Here is a 22,039-nt window from a genome sequence, read left to right on the forward strand (position 1 = left end):
ACCTTGTTATGTATTCATTAAAAGTGGCCCTTAATATGAAAAGTGTCCCAAAATGGTTACAGCTGACATCATTACATGCAACTCTAGCTTGGTCATGATTAAAAAATGCATCATACTGTTGTGTCAAACACCATATTTAACTGACATCACTTTAAAGTAAGGCTCAGAGGTTGGGATCTCTCATTTTGTTAAACTGGTGCTGCTTGATTCTCTTCTTCTCTTTCAGACCAGTCTCTGTAAATCCTAGAGATGATTTTGTGGGAAAAGTTTGAGTAGATGAGCAGCTTTAAAAATACACAGCCAGCCCAGCTGATATCAAAAACCATACCATGTTCAAAGTCACTTAAATCACTCTTCTTCCCCATTCTTTGATGCTCATCTTAACCACCTTGATGTGCCTAAATGCACTGACTTGCTGCCACACTCGCTTATCTGCACATTCTCATACACACGCACACCTTCATACATCAAGTTACTGTTTGCACAACCAGCTGTCTTTGTTGCACTTTTCTATTGCACTGTTGTGTCTGCATTGTTTTGTTCTGTCTGGTGTTGCACTGTTTTTGTTTGGATTTGGGGTTTTTTTGCAATTTTTGCACACTTGCATTTTATGTAGTCCTGTGTTGATTGTCTGTTATAGGTTACATGTTGCGCCATGATCTTGGAGGAACACTGTTTCACTTCACTGTGTACTATAAATGAAATGAAATGACAATAAAGCTACTTGACTTGGGAAAAAAAAGTGTGATTGGCTGACTAGATATTTGTGTTACCAAGCAGTTGAACATGTGCAAAAAGTGGTTTGACAAGTAGCACTAACATGTAGACTTTAAACAAAGATGGGCACCTGCTTGTCGTCCTGCTGATGAAAACATCTGATTCCAACATCATCTTGAAATTTAATGCCAGTCCTCAAGGTTCACATTATTTTGCCTCTCAAAACATAAAACTGGATTAGTTCTCTAGTTTTAGGATTTGTGTAAACATCTTATGTGTTGCATTTATATAGAAAATGTGCATCTCTGAGCATATATAAAGTATAAGGTTATATAGAGTCACTGCTTTGTTTCCACATCTAAAATGACACAAGAGCCACAAACTAAACCGTAATCTGTAGCGCAAAAATGGACTTCCACATGCATGTGTCAAAACATGTATTTATTCATTTATTTAAAAAAAATTAAAATAAAGTGCCTTTTATGTACAATATAATAAAAACAACAGTCACAATCTCAATGATACAAAAAAATACAGTTCACAATGTTATTTGTACACAACAAATAAAAAAAAAAAAAGAAATCATGCAGGCAAGACCACATTTGTCTAATCGTTATTCAGTCAACTAAGCTTATGATGTTCGATACGCTGAGGCGAGGCTGTCGCCGTCTCATGGCTGAGCTGATATGGAGGATCTGGAGCTGTGCTTGCATCTTGTTCACGTACTATACCATGCAGCACAAATGGTTTATTAACTGTATGATGTCATTTCTTTGCATTTATGACTGAAGAAATAAAATCCTAAAAAAGATGTTGCAATGGATTGCCTACTTAAGCCATTTTAGGAAAATATACTGCAGTAGGTGTTCTACAAATATATAGTTGGCTACATTCATATCCAGTACAGTATGTTGCATTAATAAGGAGCTACTCAAAACTGTTGTACTACTGTTTGCCTTTTATGGAAAAGGCCCATCATTGATAAATATGCAAAGCTATCACACAGTATATATTTCATCTAAGCTTATTAATTGGCAAGGTCCAACTGCATTTTAACTTCAGCATTTCTAAACGAGATCAGGTGGTATATTGTTAAATAGGTGACCTCACCAGAGGAAGTGATGCTTCCAATGTGTACAGTACCATTGTTTTTTTCTTAGATGAGCAAAGGCTGCAGAATGGTACAAGATTTTGAGCAGCTCCCAGTCTAGTTAGCAGGTTAAGTTAATGGTGGCTTAGGTGAATTTGTAAATCTACTGTTGACCCGTGTTGCGTTGTGGAGTTAAACATGCCCACTGAGGGCTACAATCACGCCATTCACCATGTTTCTGTTGGTGAGGTCACTGCTGGGTAGTGTACAATGTGGCACGTGGCTAAAGGCAGAGCAATGTGATATCCAAAGGCATTTTATGCTGTGAAGTTATCCACCAAACAAATCAAAGCAGGCTACCAAGATATCATATAGTTTAGAAAAATCTGTGTTAGCAGAAATGGAAAAACACAAGCCTTCTGGAATCAGTTTCATTTTGGTTATCCATCTGTTGGCAAATGCAATACTCTGGTTTGTTTGCTCGGTCTCAGCTTGCAATAGTTTTGGAAAAGAATATTTGTTTTCTTGCTGAGAGTTAGATAAGATTGATATCGCGCTCGTATTTATGCACTACAGCTAGAAGCCTGATACCCCAGCTTAGCACAAAGTCTGAAAAAAGGAGGAACCAGCTTGTCTGCTCATACCAGCATATGCAAAGCCAACGGCAGAAAAGACTGCATCTGTTTTTGATAAATAGTCTAAAGCCAAAGTGTGAAAAAATGATACATTTTAAGGGAACTTTTTAGGCTGACACCTAAAGAACAATTTGTCTAATGGCTACTTGAGGCTGGACCCAAAGATAAGTTAATCCCCATGTCAAAACTCCCAACTTCAAGGCAGAAATAATCATGTTCACAGCCTGGTACAGAAATGACTTGAGTAATTTTCCTGTTTAAATTCCATTAAAATGATATTTATGAAAGTGGCAGCTTGAATGACAGATCAATGCTGACACAGGCGCTTGTAGCTGCTAGCTGTATGCTCGTTGCTAAAATGAGGGGTGTGCTATGAAGGTTATAGTTTCGCAGCCATTTTAAGCAAAAAAAATCAGTTTTCAGAATCATAAAGGAGGCTCTCCTTTCACCTGGCTAGATCACTGTGGTAACTTCAGATGAAAATAGAACCCTAACCATAATTATACGTTTAAAGTTTCAAGGTAAAATAGTTATTTTATTTATGACATGCTTCAATGTCTGATCTAGATTTTCTATTGGGAGTCATGCTTTATATAAACAACCTGCTCAATCATTGTAAGTCATTTTTAAACTATCAAGTTTCAGAGTTTGAATGTGCAGCTGTCATATAAGAAATAAACAGCAGCACTGAAACTGCAATAAAAAAAATACAAGTTGAGTTTATTCATTTTGCCACTTGGTACCCTTGTGATGATCATGAATTCACAAGATTAACAACTTTTGGATTATTACTGTCATTTTCTTCACAGCTCTGGTTTAGCAATTTACTGTCATTTTTTTAAATAATCTTTAGAGATGTGCCCACTCCTCTCATAATGTGACTGGAGTAGATGTGTTGATCCGTTTCGAGTGGAAGAAAAGTCAAATGACACGTGAAAAGCTCCTTTTTGCATGAGCAGAACCTGAAGCAGAGAGCTCGCGGTAACACTGAAAGTTGATAACCATCATTGTGATACTCGTCACCTCTGACGCAGGCTTTAGGTTTTGTGAAGCCCACTAATGCAAAGACTGGCTACGCTGAACTTGTTTCATAGTTCACAGCCGTGGACCTTTTAATTATGTCTGTGGTGCATTTCAAGGTTTTAAATGCACCAATAAGGCAAAAATTATAAAATGTTAACCCTCTCAGGCTCAAATTAAGTTTTTGTTGCTAATGCACAAAAGAATACCTGCAGTGGTACTTCCTCATAAAATATATATGTGGGGTAATCAGGTTGTTAGCTTTTAACTGTTGCAAATCTGCAACGCCTGCCTTGAGAGGGTTAAAATCAAGGCTTCATAAGAGGGTTTTAAAACCAATGGGTAGACTTGGTCCATCTTTTTTTATTATATACGGTTCATAATGGCAGACTAAGATTACCTATGGACAAAGTCAGACAGAGTTTCTCCCTTTTAATGCTAAGCTAAAGTAACTAACTGGAAGCTGTGGCATCACATTAACTACAGGAAAAAAAAAAAAAGATGTTGATCTCTTCATCAAACTCTCATCAGTAGCATGAAAAAACCCAGCTCTGTCCTGCTTTGATGTGCTTGAGTGAAAACCAGTCCAGATGCTAAACTAACAGCGTGGTCAAATGTTTTCTAAATTAGGCAGTAAAGCACTATTAAAGAAGAAAAAAATAAAAAAAATCACCAGTGTTCACTCTCTAGTTTCACGACTATCTCTACAACACATCTTGCACAAGGTCCCTTAAAAACACACAATATTAAGCACAGGTACTGTATATACACAACAAAAACCTAAGAAACAAAGGAAACACTGACCACTGTTGCGCAGTATGCTGTGCAGTTACTTTGTCAACTTGTAGCAGTTACATAGCATTTCATCTGCTCAGTGTTTGAAAAAGCAAAGTTTTGATCCTGCATGACACTGGAATATATATTGTAGGCTTACATAATCAATACAGTGACCTGGTGTTGTAGTCTAAGACATGTGGTGCCATGTTGTCCTTACGGCTGTGTAAATGTTTCTCATTCAGATTTACACAACATGATCGGAGTTCTGCATCTTTGGAAAATTCTGCTCGTTAAGTCTCAAAAGTCTAAGCAATGTGGGTGCGAGAGTGTTTGCGATGGCTGCACTGGTCCCTGTAATAACTGATTTCTAAAAATTTTCCTTAGCAGCCATACCGTCCACCTCAGTAGTTGCATTTCTTGAAACAAGCTCTGATTTTAGTGAAATGTGCAAACCTGTAAGTATTCAACACCCTGATTACTTGTGCTTTCACATTTATGTCACCTCGACTTCTGACTGAGTGTGGCGAGTCTGGGACCTGTAACCTGGTGGGGGCGGGGTCAAACTGAGCTAATACAAAAGGTCTGTGTATCTATGCCATGATATCATACAGCTGTAGTCTGGACAAGAGAACTCGCAACATTTCCTTTCCCCTACAGCAGAATTAGTTATTACTTATTCTGTAACTTTTACATTTCGAGTGGCTTGATTAGCACTTAAAGTAGACAAGCTGAGCTCAACCGTCTCAGATGTGTCTCGGTGAGATGGCAGAAGGAAAACTGGAATATTTTCACACCTGACAACCACATGGCACGTAATCGCCATGTAAAACATTTGGCCCCGGTTCAAAATTTACAACAATTATTTTGCCCAACACAGTCCGTAAAGTCTGCTATGAGCTAACAGTCTTAGAAATCCCCAACCTTGCACTTTACATTTATTTATTATTAGTGCCACAATACTTTTAGCGAAACCCATCCCCTGGGTCCGTCACCATGTGCTCTTTGACAGTGATCAATGCTAACACAAAGCATGAGATGGGCATGTGAGAATGGCACTATTGCATTTAGATAAGACAATCAAGTTATTTTTGTTTCGCTTTTTTTGGCACAGTGCACAACGATGATTTTGGTGCTGCCCCAAATGTGGTGGAGGTGTAGCTGTCCCCATTTCTTTTTGTTCCTTTGCCTCTCTGCACTTGGAATTTCAGTTCCACCAAAACAAAACAAACAAATACGCACACACACATAAAAAAAGGGGGCAGCTGTTTTTAAGTCCATTTAGAAACCCATCATGGAATCTGCAGGTCAACACTCAAGAGCAGGGCTGACTCAGATGAGCAAAAATGCAACCGTCTCTCTAAATCATCTGTGGTGCAGTTTTGTTTGAGTGAAACAGACTTTCTCTCGACGACAACATACATTCAGGAGGTAAACGTCAGCATATAGGCGTAGCATCATATATAATTACACATATTCTATCATCTTAACATTGCAGTCCTTTTTCATTGAGACAGTGGTGTGGCGTATTCTCCTCCTCCGCTTCAGCTTTCATCTTATTTATCCTCATACAGTTATGACGTTTATTCAGAGAATGGGGACAAATGTGTTTATGACTTGTGTCCATAATCCGTGGATCTTAATGAATATGCATTTCATGTACTATAATACTTCTAAACCTGAACTCTTGGTCACCATGTAGCTGTAGCTTGGCTCTAGTGTGCATAATAACAGACGTGTGGCTGCCACACTCTGCAGAGAATGTGCAAGATTACTCAAACAGGGCTGGGTAAAATATAAATATTTTTAAATTCGCTGTCTGTGGTTGTAATAGTATATGATGTATATCTAGACTAGACAACTTTTTATTGTTGCATACCTAAAAAGACAGTGTGATAAACATTGGAACTAAAAGGTCTTCTGTTTATCTTTTTATTTATTTTTTTATCCCCCATATTGCCCAGCCTTATGCTCACCCACATATGGTGTTAGTGGCCATGAGAATGACTCCAAGAAAGAAAAAAGTAATGTGTGAGAATTATTCTTAGCAGCTGCCATGGTTCCTGATCCTGGCTCAAACTGGAGTATTGTGCTGCTTCATTTTTTTCTGCCTTACACAGCAAACCGGACCGACCTCTGGCTTCGGAGTGGAAATGACTAAACAAAATGACCTCCACACTGATCACAGAACTAAGATGACAAAAAAAAAAAAAGATGTGCTGTGATATAGGAGGATGTCTGGGTCTCCTCTCCTTTGCTCGGTGGCCTGTATCCCTCGTGAAGATACAGGGTGTCGTCGCTTAATGAATGCTGTGCTCTCAGACGATGGAGTCTTTGATCTCAGAGCCTAACCTCACTCTGGGCCGAGGGCAGGTTGGGGAGTATTCCACGTGGCTCTCTTTCAGGTTAAGCGGCCGCCTGTCGGAGGCCTCGGAGAAGCTCTTGCTGTTATCTGGCGAGGACTCGTGTGTGGGCGTGCTGCAGATGTAGTTGTCGTTTAACGTCTGGTAGCCCTTGTGATCTGAAGTAGAAACGGGGATTGTGTTACCGTTGAGCGGTAAACTCTCTGTGGGCTTTCCAACTATCCGTGGCTTCTTCTGCTGCATGTTAGGGCACTCGCCCTGCTTCAGCATGGACTTCATGTGGTCACGGTTCCTGTAGATGACGAACAAGGAGAACACCACGAGGGAGAAGGCCAACAGAGCGCACACCACAATCAGCTCGTTCCAGTACGTCTTCGTATGGACCTGCTCAGAGCGAGACTCGCCAGGCAGGATGATGGTCTCCTCGCGCGTGATGTGAGGCGTGCGGGAGTGACCAATCAGAGTGGTACTCTCCTGGCGTGGTTCTGCCCTCACACAGTAGTTGGCCAGCAGCTGGTGGAAGCCCTCCTCTTCTGACCAGCACTGATAGGTCTCAATCCTTTCAGACTGAGCCACAACTACCAGGTTTCCCTCGGGGGTAGCATAGAGGAACTGGCTGGCGCTATCACTGTAACGCCACCTCCTCTGTGCCAGGTTGGACCGCAGCTTACATGGCAGGACTCTAAATGTGTTGGCTGGGATGGTAATGAGCTGGCAAGGGGAGCCACCTACAAACAAAAATAAAAGGAATGTTGTTTCAAAACACTGAAACATGCCAGTAATTTGACCAACTGCATACCGACTCGGGATGTAATGAATCTTTTAACCCCCAGTTTGGTTCAGACCTCAGCTGAGTAGGGATTGAATAGGGAAAGAAGAAAAAAAAACACTTGCATGATCACTTGATTAATTACTGGCAATTAGCAATAGCATATGTTAAGACCACTAAGCCTATATTTACACACATGCTGTGTAAACCAACACAAAACATCCTTAATAAGACAGACAGAAGACAGAACATCTAACATGAGATTTTGTGTGTTTCTATCACAACTCATCTTGGTTTTATAAACCTGGCAGTCATGATGAAGAAAGTCTCATTTAAAGGTGTAATTTCACATTCCAAGAGTGTTTAATTTTAAGCTACAGCCAGGACGGGTTAGCTTAGCTCATTAGCTTAGCTCATTAGCTTAGCTTAGACCGACTTGAAGACACAAAGAATATAAACAGAAAGCATGGCTCTTTTCTTAAATAATAAAGAGCCACCCATGAAGCTAACAAATTAACACCATATTTCTATTTCTATTACTTAAATCCATTTAAAATCTTATGTGCATAAAACACATCAGCAAAAACATTTTAGTTTCAACACCATTCAACTATTTTCTGCCACTTATCTGGGTTTGGGTCAGACCTACCTCCCCCCAGCCATCTCCCTTCAGTTTTTACAGGATGACACCGAGGTGTTCCCAATCCAGCTTAGAGATCTAATCTCGAGTCCCAGTAGGACATACGGAGAAAACCTCACCTAGCAGGTGTCCAGGAGACACCCTAGTTGGATACCCAAAATCACCTGAGGGTAGGAATGTAGATGGGCTAGTAAATCAACAGCCTTGTTTTCATGTACAGGAGTCTCTTCCCCATTTTAGACTAGTACAGCACCCGTATCACTGTAGATGTTGCACCAATCTGTTTCCTGCTCCTCTCTCCCCTTACTTGTGAATAAGACCCTAAAATTCCTCAACTCCTCTATTTGAGGCTACACGTAATTTCTCAAAGTGGGGAATCCACCTTTTTACAGCTGTGAACCAAAGCCTCAGTCATGGAGGTGCTGATTTTCATACACACTGTTTGTGAGTCCACGACCCACAGGGAAGAGAAATATGAGGTATTGCTGGCATTAAGAACGAAGTTCACACTGTGGTTGTACAGGAACTGGAAAGCCTGCAACAGCTGACCCAATATCCCATACTCCTGAACTACCCCCCACTAGACAAGCTTAGGGGTGTGGTCAATAGGGCTGCCACGATTAGTCGACTAGTCACGATTACGTCGACTATTAAAATCGTCGACGACTAATTTAATAGTCGACTCGTCGTTTGAAGCTTTGTTAGATCCCAAAAGACGCAGGAATGAGTAGTAGGATTTAAGAGTGTAATAACGGACTGAAACAGAAGATGGCAGCACTGCATGTACAAGGATGCCAGCTGCCGTTAAACCCCGAAGAAGAAGCTGTGTCCCAGAATTCATAGCGCGGCCCAGAACAGTTTCCAACAATGGCGGCAGCTAGTTAGTTTTAATATTACTCTTATTATTCTTTCTGGGTCACAAAATAAACGTTTAACATATTTTCAGGTGAGAATGTAACTGTGTAAACCTCAAATATCTGCTCAGTTTATCAGGACACCACATATTTTCAAAAGCGCTCCCACGTTTTCGGAGAGTCTGTTACCCACTAGCCCGATAGCTAGCAGGGGGCAAGGCTCATTAAAGCCCGTGAGAGCACCGGACTCCCGGCAAATCGTTTTCAAACCCACCGCCGTCTTTCGCTACTCAGGTTAAATATATATAAGTCACTTAGATAACTTAAAAATGTTATTGTTTGTCTTTTTTCAGTATTTTATTTGTTCCTGAGTAAATCGGTTTGGCTGAGATTAAAGTTATAGTTTTTACACAGCTGAATAAACATCAAGCAGACAGCTGATTATCAGAAGTGTGAGATGCTCCCGTTATATTTTAGATAGCAAGGAGCAGACAGTTGAGTTTATTAAACTCAGCTGTCTGCAAATGTCATTAACATTTAATAAACTATCATCTTGTCTTTATTTTTAGTTAGCACATACCTTAAACACTTAAAGCTGTAAGCTAATGATAGTTATATAAGAGCAGATGGATGCTGGTGCAATAAGCTGTACGTTTTACGTCCAATGGATGATGATCTGATTAGTCGACTAATCGCAAAAATAATCGGTGACTAGTCGACTATCAAAATAATCGTTTGTGGCAGCCCTAGTGGTCAAATGACTTTTCCCCAAGTCCAGGAAACCCATGCAGTTATACAAACTCCTACAGACCCATGAATATCGTCAAGTAGACAGATCTAGGATGAAAACTATTGCTTCTCCTGTATCTGAGGTACAAGGTTTAGTAGACAAATTTTTAATCTTTAATCTTTTTTTTTCTGAATGCTGAGCCAATTGTCTTTATATCCATTAAATATAAGCCTGAAGCTCCTACTACAGCACTTTAAATTCAAAACTGGAATTTGGAAAACAACTTGTATGAATATGCAACTTGATTTTTCTTACAACTGTATGTGCATGACTTGACAGTAGTGGCAACATGTTTTTGTGAACTCTAAGTGCATGCTGTTTGTGCGTGAGGTGACAGACACACTTAAATTAAAGGCCACTGTACAGACAGAACACACTCACGAGAAGCTACTGGTCTGGCAGATCTGGGGTTAGGAAGAGTCCTGTTGCAAATGGATGATGTGTCAGCCTCCTCCACGTCCTGCTGCCAGTGGCTGAGGCAAAACATACCAAACAAAAACAACAGGCAGATGTAATGACAGACACCTTACATTACATTACTGATGTCTCCTATCGCAATCGCCAAGTCTTTCATTTAAAACTTACTAATACAGTGACTAATGTTGCTCTAAAATTAACACTAAGGGACATAAAGCAGATCCTTGAATGCTTATTTTGTGTGTTTGTTTGGGTAGACGTTCAAAGCAAAAAGCGCATTCGTAGAAAGGACATAAGGTTGAGCAACAAGGAATTTTTATCCTTGCATATTTTCCTGCTTTTAACAGTAAAAGGCACAGTGTAATTATGTCTTCCTCCTGCGTGCTGTAGTTCTCACCTGTCAGGTGGAGCCATCCTGACATCCTGGCACAGTTGTCCGGTCCAGGCACAGTAAGGGTCTCTGGACAGCACACACTCACCACAGCTCAGGTAGTTGGAGCAGTTAGCTACAGGAACCTCCACCAGGCCAGAGTAAGATGACACAAACAAGAGACCCTGTAGAGGAGGGGGGAGGGGAGGGGAGAGTGCATTTCAGATCTAACTACAATATAAAAGGTAAAAAACATTCTGCTTTTGGTTGCAGAATAAGACGAAAAATGCTAAACAATTAATTACAACAGAAAAGCATAACCTACACAATGGAGTAGTTCTGACCAGCTGTTCTCCTTGATACCATCTGAGGAGCATCTTTAGCACTTTTACTACCTACATCTGTGCATCAGATATGCATTTGCAACATTAATGTTCCTGTCATACTGACGCACGGCTCCCCCTTGTTCCCAAATATACAATCTATATTTAGACCAGCTTTTCTGGCCCTTGTATTAGACAGACACCATATGCATTCTGTCTTAGTCTTTCATTTCCCTATTTGGAGCTAAGAATACACTCACAAACAGTATCTCAGACTTTATTAGAATTACATAATCTAAGATAAGATTTCAGTTTGGCTGCTCGCCCCGAGAGAGGCCATTATGTAATAAAGAGAGAAAAGGTAATGAAATTTAGCTCTGGGTAAAATGCCAGAGAGGATCATAAACTCTGTACCAGACGGTGCTATAACTTACAGGAAAACTCAATGGAATGGCCCCTGTGGAAAGAAGATGTCTGAAGCCAGTTTGTGCTCTGATAAAGAGCGCTCTTCCACATTTTCATTAGTTGTAAATTAAACACCAAACATTCGAAAATGGGATAAAGTATTTATTATAAATGGATACAAAGCAACACGGCCACTATGGTTGTATTACGCTGTTATTAAGTTGTAGTAAATCAATTTTACCTTATTTTCTGTTTTGAAATACTGCTAATGATCAAAAAGACACCTTCAGAGTCTAAAAATAAAGGCAAGAGAAGAGTGCCAAAAGAAGGGCTAGCTGTTTTAATGTCCACAGGATAGCCGGTGAACTTTTTAAAAACTCAACCTTTAAAACATTCTTACCATTTAAAGTTAGCTTTGACTGGTGGTTTTGACTGACAGGTGGATGCGGACACAGATGTCTGTATCTCGTGGTCATTTCTTAGAGTTAAACTCTGTTAACTGAAGCCAGTGAACTTGACCTTTCGACTGCTGTTATGGTGTTTCAGGAGCATTTTTAATAGAATCATACTTTGTGATCAAGTGTACCGTATTTTACACACTATAAAGCACACTTAAAATCCTTTAATTTTGTCAAAAATCGACAGTGCGCCTTATAATCCAGTGTGCCTTACTGACCTTGAATCGATTTTATGTAGTACACGACACTCAAAAATCAGTCAAAAAATGTTTTAGTACAACTTTGGTAAGCTACGAAGCCGCACCACTTGATGGATTGTCAGAGCCTTACGGCTACCGTAGTCAGGAGCCTCGTGGAGTAATCTGGGTCCAAAACACCATCCAGTTCAGGCCCCAAAGTCAAACGAACACTGCAGCATCACTGAGAGTTAAAAACTGTCTAAATTCTTTCATCTTTAATAAAAAGATCAGTGTGGCTGCTTTATCAGGTGTAACAATTAAGTTTAACATCCATGAAAACAGAATTTATTACATTTAGTGGCGTTAGAAGTTAGCAGGAAGTTAGCTCGCTAGTTTCCACCTAAACATGATGTAGCATGTTCTGACTGAGAGATTTCTGAAAAAATTAAAACGTACAGCTCTGCTATCACTTCCAACATAAATGAAGACAGAAAACTAAACAGCAGTGACTTTTTTAGGGTTACTGAAGTTGGACTAGCTGTTATATAATGATGTGGTACGTGATCGCTAGCAACACAGCTATGCTAGCATAACATAAACACAGTGAAGCTGGAGGATGAACGCTAACTTTTTTCCCCACTCGATTAAAGTTAACGTGAGGGTTCCCGATGGTTAGGGACAAAGAAGAATGAGTTGAGTAAAATTTGACTTATGACTTTTTTGTTTCACTTAGTGCGCCTTATGTATGAAAACAGACCCGTTTATAGACAGTGCGCCTTATAATCCGGGGCACCTTATGGTATGAAAAATAGGTTACTAAACCAAATGAAGTCTGTGGTCTACCTCAGGTGAGTGAAATTTTAGGTTTTTGTTTTATATGTTACTCAACAATAATGACCAGCACATGTGTGCTGATGAGTTCTGCTAAAAAAGCTTGGCAGTGTAAGCTGATAAGTTCTCACTCTCTCTTGTCCTAATATGGTCACAAAAAAAACAAAAACCAGAAAACATGGAGGCAGCAAAGACACTAAATTTAACAAATTGGGAGTAGTTATACCCTTGTGGCTATGTTCATCTTTTATATACAGTGTATATGGTAAAGGTGGTGATTTACCCTTTGAGGATCAAGCTCAATGTGCTGCACTGGCTGCGGCTCAGCGAACAGAATCATCTCCTCTATAATGTGCATCTTGTCATTGGCATTGATGGCCTTATGGAGTTTTCCATCATCTGGAAGACACACAGAACAAGCGGAAGTGAGATATATAGTTTTCAGAGGACAGTTTTCTTCTGCTCTGTTTTTGTTCCTCTTAAATGAAATGCTTGTAGAATATATTAGGCTCCACCTGTGCCAATAAAGAGCACATCATAAGCTCTCTCCATGCCCTGGATCTTGTGCACAGCAATCTGCGTGTAGCGTACGCTGCGTTTGAGCAGCAGCGGCGTGCTGCGGATCGCGCTGTCCATCAGGAAATGGTCCTTGACAAAGTTGAGCACTTTATCAGGCATGTGCAAGGATGACTGGATTCCCATTTGCCTGGCGTGGTTGGTCACGCACTGTGGGGAGAGTAAATAACAAAAAGAAGAAGAGAAAAGAAAAAAAAGAATCTCTGCTTATTATTTGAGCAGTACTGAAAAATAGATACAATACGATGGGGTGTTGAATTACATTTGACCTTGGCTTTAATTACTTAAGAACACAGAAATGAAAATGGAATCAGTGAGATAAGGAGCTTAAAACTACCACATTGGCTGATGGGTTTAATCATGTTCTTAAGCTGTATGTACTATTTTTATGCTCTGAGGCATTTCTTTGGCTCTCGTACAACCCACAGCAGGACAGTACTTTCTGTTTTCCAGCAGACAAAGAAAATAAATGGGGAACATCTGCTTCACATCAGACTTACTTGTTCAACAGCCTAAAATAACACTACAGGTAGGACGGGATGTTTTGTTGGTGTGTTTAATATAGCTTTTGTACACATGACAACAAAGACAGCTCTTTGTCGTCATTTTATCTGTTACTGAATGAAGAGCCACAGAAAGAAGTTGTGTCTTGTTGCAGTGAATTGCACTGTTTGTCATAAGATATGGCCTTCACAACTCACCGCCCCAGGCCGTGGTTCTGGTACAGGGTGATTGTAGGTGTACCACTGCTGTGTCTCCCTGTTAACCTCTCGGTAGCGCCCGCTGAAGGCTTTTTTCACCTGCTCCATAGTGAAGGCACAGACTGCGGAGCTTCCCGAGGCGCCTTTATACCTGTAAACGTATTAATGAGGATGTAAGGGTTTCAGCTGTGAACAACTGGTCAATGAACCAAAATGTTAACCTATCAGAACTCGACATCACACAATTTTCCACATGTTCTGAGATTTTTTTGCAACTGCCATCATTTTATTCAAGAAACTGGAATGGCAGTTTCTCAATGAAGAACAGTTGCAGAGTGGGCGCATGAGCGATTTCCTTATTAAAACCTTTATTTTGTTGATACATTAACTAACCATTGGGATCACATTGGCTCGTATTAGCAGTTAAGCACATTACAGCTGCTCTAAATTCAGAGGAGCCAAGTGAAAAACAACAACTTGCCAAGTGCGAGCGCAGATATTAAATAAAAACTGGCTCTAGATGGGGTGTGTGCGAGCCGCGCTTGTGTGTAAACTTTGACTGTAACAGTGTGACAAATCACAGTGTGTGTGCGATTTATGTCACTGTCACAGCTGACATACAGCACTGTCACAGTCTCAACCATCGACTGCATTTGAGTCGTACCACTGAGAAGTGAAGACGCCGTAGAACACTGTGCTCTCCCAGCTGTCTCCCGTGGGCTTCAGGACAAACATGTCTTGGATAATGTTGAAGGGGAAGCCGTCATCGGGGAGGGAACACAGGAGCTGAGCCTTCAGGAAGGTAGTCCACTTTTTCTGCAGGACTCGCTCACCCCCTTTATCACCCTAAAAAAAAAGAAGAAGAAAAAAAAAAAAGATTCAGCAAGTTTATTAGAGGACTGGTTGCAATGGTTGTACAAGTCTGTACTTATTTTTGGATTTGAGTTGATAAAAAGTATTACTTAATTATGACTGCATTATTCTGATATCTCCAGTTCATCTGAAGAAAACTTAAACATTTCACTAGAATCCTTTAACCAGGCTTTAACAGACAGCTGCACAAAGCTACCAGCAAAGACAACATGAGCACATGTTTAGATAGGATATCATTACATAACGCAAGTATCTATTTCACAACTACAATTACACATCACAAAATAAATAAAACACACGATGACTACATAAAGACAAAAAAACGCCCTGTAAAAAAAAAAAAAGCCACAAACTCAAAGTGATCCCTTCATTTCCCAGCCATGTGTCACGTGACTGTGACATAATCCTCCTGGTTTATTTGGGTTTACTTTTCTAATTTTTACAATATCTGTGTCATACTGACGCTTCTATCATTGATGTGTGAAGAATGTACGAAGGTGGAGGCAGGTTTGGTGGAGCATGTGGATATTTGGCTTACAAATGTGTTTTCTCCATGAGATAATCATGGAACACGCTGATATCTTGCGATAAAAGCAGGAGGAGTGCAGAGTAGTTGAGTTCAGAAGGTCAGAGCTGTGGCAAAATCTGGGAGTTCAACTTTGCTATGACTAAAATCTGCTTTTAGCTGGAAAGCCTGTGGCTGTGGCAGGAAGGGAGGACACCATGGGCTTTGAGTCAGCTCTGGACCAGGAGCCTTACAGAACCCTGCCCGAGTACACCTAAGAGCTCAAGTGGATTTTAAATTTGCTGTCAGAAGCATGAAAAAGCAAATAAACCAGATAGCAAACAATGTTCTATATGAACCACAAAAACTTTCCCTAGAATAACTTTTATAAATCATTTAAAAGCTAAGAGCAAACTGCATTAAGTTCCCTAGATGAGTGTGAAAACAGCCCCAAACTGTCAGATCATGAAGGCCAAACATTCCAGTGAAATTACTGAAGGGACTTAAAATATGTTGCAATGTACGAGCTCCTTGAAAAGGCATGCATTACTTTGGAGCCCATGTTTTGCATCACAGTTGCAATCCATCCCCTTTGCTTCAGAGGGTGCTGTTGAGAAACGGAAGATGCTCATGACCTTCCTTTTTATTTATTTTTTATAGCATTTTAACAATAAAATATGTAACACAGAGAAAACAAAAAAACTGCTCTGTGTAAAAGATGCCACAGCATAAAATATCAGCTCCCCTTTGAAGGAGAGAGCATAGTGAAATAGAAAAACAAACAATGGTTAGTTATTAATTACAGCTTTGAAATAAAGATCAGTCCTTCATGCCTGACTTCACCTGCAGCTCACAGACAAGGCATTCGCTCTTCTTTCAAGCTGTCGCAAAATATTCCCATAAATACTTATCAGAGTTTTCTAGGACTAGCAATTATCAAAGTGCTTGTAAACACACACCAAAAGGAACTCCTCCCAAATACTGCGAGCAAGCTCGAAAACACTAGAGGAGCACGACTAGGAGGAAGGGGAGGAAGAGCAGGACCGAAAACAAGAGACCTCGCCCAGGCTCAAGACAGCTTTCCTCCCTCAGATCCAAATGTTCCCGTCAGCATGGCCTCCCAAACCCAGAGCAACTCTTAAATAACCACACAAGGAGTGAGGAGGTAATAAAGTGCAAAACTATAACTACCTCCGTTTCCTCCTCCATGTGCTGTCGCACACACAAACAATCACATTGCTCAGGAGTGAGGTGAAGCCACCCTCGTGGGAATGATGTAGGGCCTGGGAGCCAATTACTAAGCTGAGGTAGTAGCCCGTCCACATAATGAGGAGACCACATTCTTGCTCTCTCAGCTGTCCACTGCTATTGTTGCCGTGCTCCGATGCACAGCTTGTACAATCGCATCGACCACTCCCCTCTGATAGCTGCCCTCTGAAAATAAACACGCTTCTTTGTGCGGCATTAGCCGACTCTCATAGTATTTATTACATCCAAGATTCTCATCAACCTGAGATGTAATAGATCACGAGGTAAAGAAAATTGCGCCATGCAGTATTTATAACATGCCCACTTTTCACAGCCCTTCAGAGCGCACACCTGAATAAACAAAAGAAAGGAGGAGAGCAAGAAGGGAGCAGGGGCAGATAGGAAAGACTGGGAGAAGGAAAAAAAGTAGTAGAATAAGTAGAATTATTTGGAAAATGTAAGTAAAACAGTAGTTAGAATACCATTAAATTAATCTTATCTAACAAGAAACATACTCTCTTTTTCTAAGTGTCTGTCAAGATAAACTATGACACGCAACATGGTTTTGATATATTAAATAAAACCGCATACCAACATATCAGGACTTGGCCTGACACAGAAAGAAAAGGGAGTGCGTGTTTTCTGACAGTTTGCAAAAGTGCATTAGATTTGGAGCCTGCCAAAAGGGAGGGGTCTTCATACCTCAGCTTTACTTAATCTGAGTTTAGCACTCACTCCTCAGCAGAGGAGGAGTACACAAGACGCACATTTAAATGTGATACACTGACATAAAAAAAGAAAAGAAAAAAAAAAGTGGGAATTTTTGTGCCGGTCTTGATTTAGTCTTAGATTTTCTCTACTAAAGACACCTCCAACTGTGAGGTGCACCTTCCTAAGGGGTCATGGGAGAGGCAGGGATACTACACATGGTGAAAGGAACAGCTGCTTACTATCATTCTCAAAACAACAGGGAGCGTGTTCTACACTGTGGCCGCCGAGATCACTGCTCACCTATGCAGTCAACACACAGCTCACAGAGGCAATTAAACCCTCATATGCCACAGTGACACCATTTGCAATCAAATATTGAGTCTTATACCTCAAATCTGAACACGTACAAAATATTTTTATATTCAGAGTGAATGACCATTTCAGAGAACTTCATTATCTCAGAGGTCTCCTGCAAAAAAACAAGTGTAAATCTGTCATCTTAGGTTAGGAATCTAGCAATAGTTGTTTGTACATGCATAAATATTTTGCATTGGAAACAGGACTGCAAATAGCTGACAAGGCCTTTAGTGAAGCCAAGACGCCAAGAAACAAGGATTTTTCTCTTTTTAAAACATGCTTTAAGTGGTCTTATATTTCTTTATTTATACTGTTGGACAGCATAAACATAGCCGCCATTTTCAGGTCAGTGGCTATACAAGTAATCCCTGTGAATCACTGGCTCAGACTTTAGACTGCTCGATCTTGACGCGGGTGGATGCCCCTAATGTGGTCATCTCAGCCGCAGAAGCTCCACCCATCTGCTATTCAAACGTCTGTTTGAGAAGGGCAGCCAATCAGAAGTAAGTTGACTTTAAGGAAAGATGGCCTTAAAAAAAAGGGAGAGGAACTAAAGTAAAAATGTGGCGCTGTAAATAATCGGGCCACCTAAGATACAAAAAAAAGAAAGAAAAAAAGAAAATGCAAAGCACTTATTGATGCATTGTTTACCCTGTAAAATGGGTAATAAACCACAAGCAGCACTACCATATTGCTATAGAAGAGCTTCTACTGAAAAGACGTCAGAAAGTGAAAAGGGAGCTGCTGCATTCCTGTGAAATAATGGTGCTTTACAGAGCAGAGAAAGCTATTCTTCTGTCTCTATTGCACAGTTCATCTGCAGCAAGTTGCCACAGTCTGGGGGCACTTCTGTCAATGATTTCCATATATAGAACCCAGGAGGTGCTCTGCCGGCAGCAAGAGGTGTCGCCGCACCGAGTTCCAGAGCCTAGTAGGACTAAGTCATTAAGCTGTCACTTAAGATTACATGCTGTCCCCACGATTACTCACATTACTGCCTCCATGAACAAGAGACATCAGTCAGGTAGGGACGCTGAGTGCATGTATATCATGCAGCTTCATAGCCTTTTAACTGATCTGACGACAGGTGAAAGGGAATGGAGTTTGTGGCTGATTACCCAGGCTGATCAACCAAACTGAACTCTCGAGGAGAGAAGCGGACGGAGGAGGAATGACGTCAATGGTTTAAATGATCCGCAGTTGCTACAGTTTGCATGCAAGAAAACAGGCCATATAGTAGGGTGGAAGAAGCATTTCATATTGCTGTGAAGCACTCTTGAATACTAATAATGCCTGCAAAGCTCAAAGGGCTGGCGGAGGAACGGCAAGGAGCTGGAGGGATGGACGAGTGCAGCTGACATTGTGAGGGAGATGGAAGGAGAGTGGGATATGACATTGCAGAGAAAGGGGAGGGAGGGAGCCTGAGACAAGGCAATGATTCAGGCAAGGGGAAACTATATCTGCTGAAAACATGCCTGTACAGTTAAATAGAGAAAAGTTTAAATGCACCAGCGACATGTTTCCATTGCAATTACTCAGGCATAATATACAGTTAATGTTACCTAATGTGCTTTGACATGGGAGTGTCCCATCTTGTTTTGAGGCAATTGTGCCAGGATTAAGGACAGGAAGCTTGAGCCCTGCTGTGCCTCATACTTTTGCGTGATCATTTCGTGTAATCGCCTCACCCTAACCCCGTGTACATTACCTTACACACGCGAGCAATCCTCGACACTATGGTGTTGTCAAAGAAGTCAAATTCTTTTCCCGCCTCACTAAAGAAGAAGTAAATCTTGTCGTCGTCGCCCACAGAGTTGCCTATAGGCTGACTCTCCTCGATGTAAGCTGACCCAACAAAGACGGGATCTGTTAGAGATAGAAAAACACAAAAGCAAACGTGTGGTTAGACAGCTGCGTTGCACCTTTATAATCGACACATGGGAAACTTTTTCCCCCCACTTTTTTCTGCCATCATAAATTTGGAAAAAGTCAGTGTCTGCACCAACAAGCTGTGATACAATCCTGCAAGGGAACAGGAAACAGAATCCTCTTTATAATTGTACTCAGATGCCTCATCAGGAGCAGTCTGCATGAATTACCTAAAGATCAGAAGACAAGAGGAGTCTTAATTGTGCGCAAAGTGCAGCTTACTCTGGCGAAAGCAGTGGCAGCCGGATGAGGTTGTTTTGATGTGCATGTGCAACGGCTGATAGGCTGGGCTCCCGCAATCTACAAGCGCTTGTCTTTGCTCTCCGTCTGCATGCATTAGTGAATGTGCCTCGCTAATGATCGCTGCTTTTTGGAGCTTATCTGCAGTGGTCGGTACATAATGGAAGATTTGTGGAAGGAAAAAAAACACATGGGAGTTTACCTTGCAGCCATTTTAAGGAGTTCTCTGTCTTCAGAGCAGTTCCCTGACCCAAACTCTTGTAAATGACTGGTTCATTCCCTTGAAAGTTACTAACAGTACCAGTATATAATTCACCATCTGGAGGAGAACAAAGGAAGAGAAAGATTGAACTGAATTTGGAATCAATAAAAATAACACATAACAAAGAAATAATAACAGGCCGGAGCTGAAGTCGGTAATAAAGTGAAATGTTAGCACATAACAGTCTGAGTGAGAATAGACAAATCATTTCTCCTCTTCATATCCAGTTCAATTATTTACCAATTGCTTGTTAAAGAAGTTGAACAAAAACAATGTCTGCTGCTGTCCGGCTATTTATCAGAGAGTCTGACGCAGACAAACAACATTAGCAGGCGCATCATGACTCATTACTGAATCAAAGATGGAGTTGCCATCAAAATAGTTTCAGAAACAGCTGCGCCTGCTTTCCCCGTCTAAAAGGAAGCCATTCATATAAGTGCGCATTAATACATACCAACAATGATGGCAGTTGATTTATACTCTGGATTAAAGGGGCAGCGACTGCGCCCATCTTCCATCATGACCTCGCCCTCTTCATCTCTCTCCAGTGTGAATGTTGACGTATTCTGGAGGCAGACACAAACAGCAAACGTCCCTGAGGCTCAGGCCAATTAAATTCTACTTATAGTAAAATGGTGAGTTAAAGTGAGCTCAGTGGTCTCAAGATCATTTTCTCCATTACAATACACGCTGACATTTTGGATGTTTGGTCGCTTGAAATCGCTGTCGGACCATTGACGGGCTGTCTGATTAATAGAAGGTTTCTTCTGTGTACCCTCTGTCACAAGCAAACAGGCTATTTCATTAGTATGAAAAGGAAAACTATATCTAATGTACAAACCAACTTTAAAGAAAGATATTAAGTGACAATAAATGAAAAATCTCACAAAACTGGACAATAAAGGCATCTTACCAAAAGATTAACCTTTGTAGCAGAGTGCTGACATTTTATTGCTGTTGAGCTGTTGTCTAAAAAAAACATCACTGAGCTGCACTTTGACTTCATTACTGTGAACATGGCTACCGTACTTTATCCTCAGCTCTACTTCCATAAATATTCATTAATCCCTTGCTCCAAATATTCCCTGAAACATTTCCGACATGGGTCGAGAGACATGCTTTTCCAAATTCTGCAGTGACCAGCTATTCTGGCAAATTATTGCTTTAAAAACAAACAAACAAACAAACAAACCCATAAAATTTTGATTTACATCATAAGCAGGTACACGTGAATTTAGACCCGTGTGCCAGAGATAGCAAAGGCAGAAAATCATTTTGACTCAAACACAAATGATTCATTTATTGTAGAAATATACTTTATTTATCCATCTTCCAGTATTTCTCATCATTTCTGATTTTAATTTCACAGTCTCTCCCAAAAATACTTAATACAAAAACAAAACCATAAATAATATGAAGAGGCTTCTCGGAGGAGAGGTGAAACCCTCAAGAAACTCCAACAAGTCCAGTTGCTTTTCTTTCCAACCTCTTAGAGAAACATAAATAATACACACGTGAAACAGTTACTGAACTTCCACTGAAGTCTGACTTCAACAAAACAAGCCTGTATCTTTAAATGTTTCAGTATTTTTAGTCCCATTTTGAGTTTCCACAGACATTTCTTTAAAACCCTCAGTCAAATAAGTCTAGAAACTCATCAAAGATCTTCTTCCAATCACAGGTCACTGGAGAAAAATCTGTATTCCTGACTGGTTGGTGAGTGGTTTTCTGGAAGCTGCTGCCAGTTGCAAGCTAAAATTGTTTACCAAAAAACTGCTTAAGATTGCTTTGGCTGCTAGCAGGTTGTTGCAGTCGTCCTTAATTCGAATGGACTTGCCTGCAAACATTTCTCGAGTACTAGTGAAACTCGAAAAAAATTCAATGCAAACCATGAATGGAGAATGTTCCCCTTGGCAGTTGGGCACTCACACTGGCCTTCAGGCTTATTTGACTGAGGCCTTATCAAAGAATGGTTTGGTATGAAAAACATACTGGTCAGACT

The 22,039-nt window shown here is 40.6% G+C and overlaps 1 protein-coding gene across 3 annotated transcripts in view; it reads right to left on the minus strand.

The window, feature by feature from the left end:
• Positions 1-1,143: 1,143 nt before the first annotated feature.
• Positions 1,144-22,039, minus strand: part of sema4bb (sema domain, immunoglobulin domain (Ig), transmembrane domain (TM) and short cytoplasmic domain, (semaphorin) 4Bb) — a 64,551-nt gene continuing 43,655 nt past the window's right edge. For all 3 annotated transcript variants that reach the window (XM_084930076.1, XM_084930083.1, XM_084930080.1), the window contains exons 6-15: positions 20,492-20,603; positions 19,978-20,094; positions 19,315-19,472; positions 14,577-14,758; positions 13,913-14,063; positions 13,151-13,361; positions 12,919-13,034; positions 10,467-10,624; positions 10,034-10,125; positions 1,144-7,327 (exon numbers count right to left, since the gene is read on the minus strand). In XM_084930076.1, the coding sequence (XP_084786202.1) occupies positions 6,555-7,327; positions 10,034-10,125; positions 10,467-10,624; positions 12,919-13,034; positions 13,151-13,361; positions 13,913-14,063; positions 14,577-14,758; positions 19,315-19,472; positions 19,978-20,094; positions 20,492-20,603 (2,070 nt within the window). In that variant the 3' untranslated portion in view covers positions 1,144-6,554. The remainder of the gene's footprint in view (positions 7,328-10,033; positions 10,126-10,466; positions 10,625-12,918; positions 13,035-13,150; positions 13,362-13,912; positions 14,064-14,576; positions 14,759-19,314; positions 19,473-19,977; positions 20,095-20,491; positions 20,604-22,039) is intronic.

This window comes from Perissodus microlepis, chromosome 1, assembly GCF_051167445.1.
Source record: "Perissodus microlepis isolate ML-2025 ecotype Zambia chromosome 1, ASM5116744v1, whole genome shotgun sequence".
Taxonomy (NCBI): domain Eukaryota; kingdom Metazoa; phylum Chordata; class Actinopteri; order Cichliformes; family Cichlidae; genus Perissodus; species Perissodus microlepis.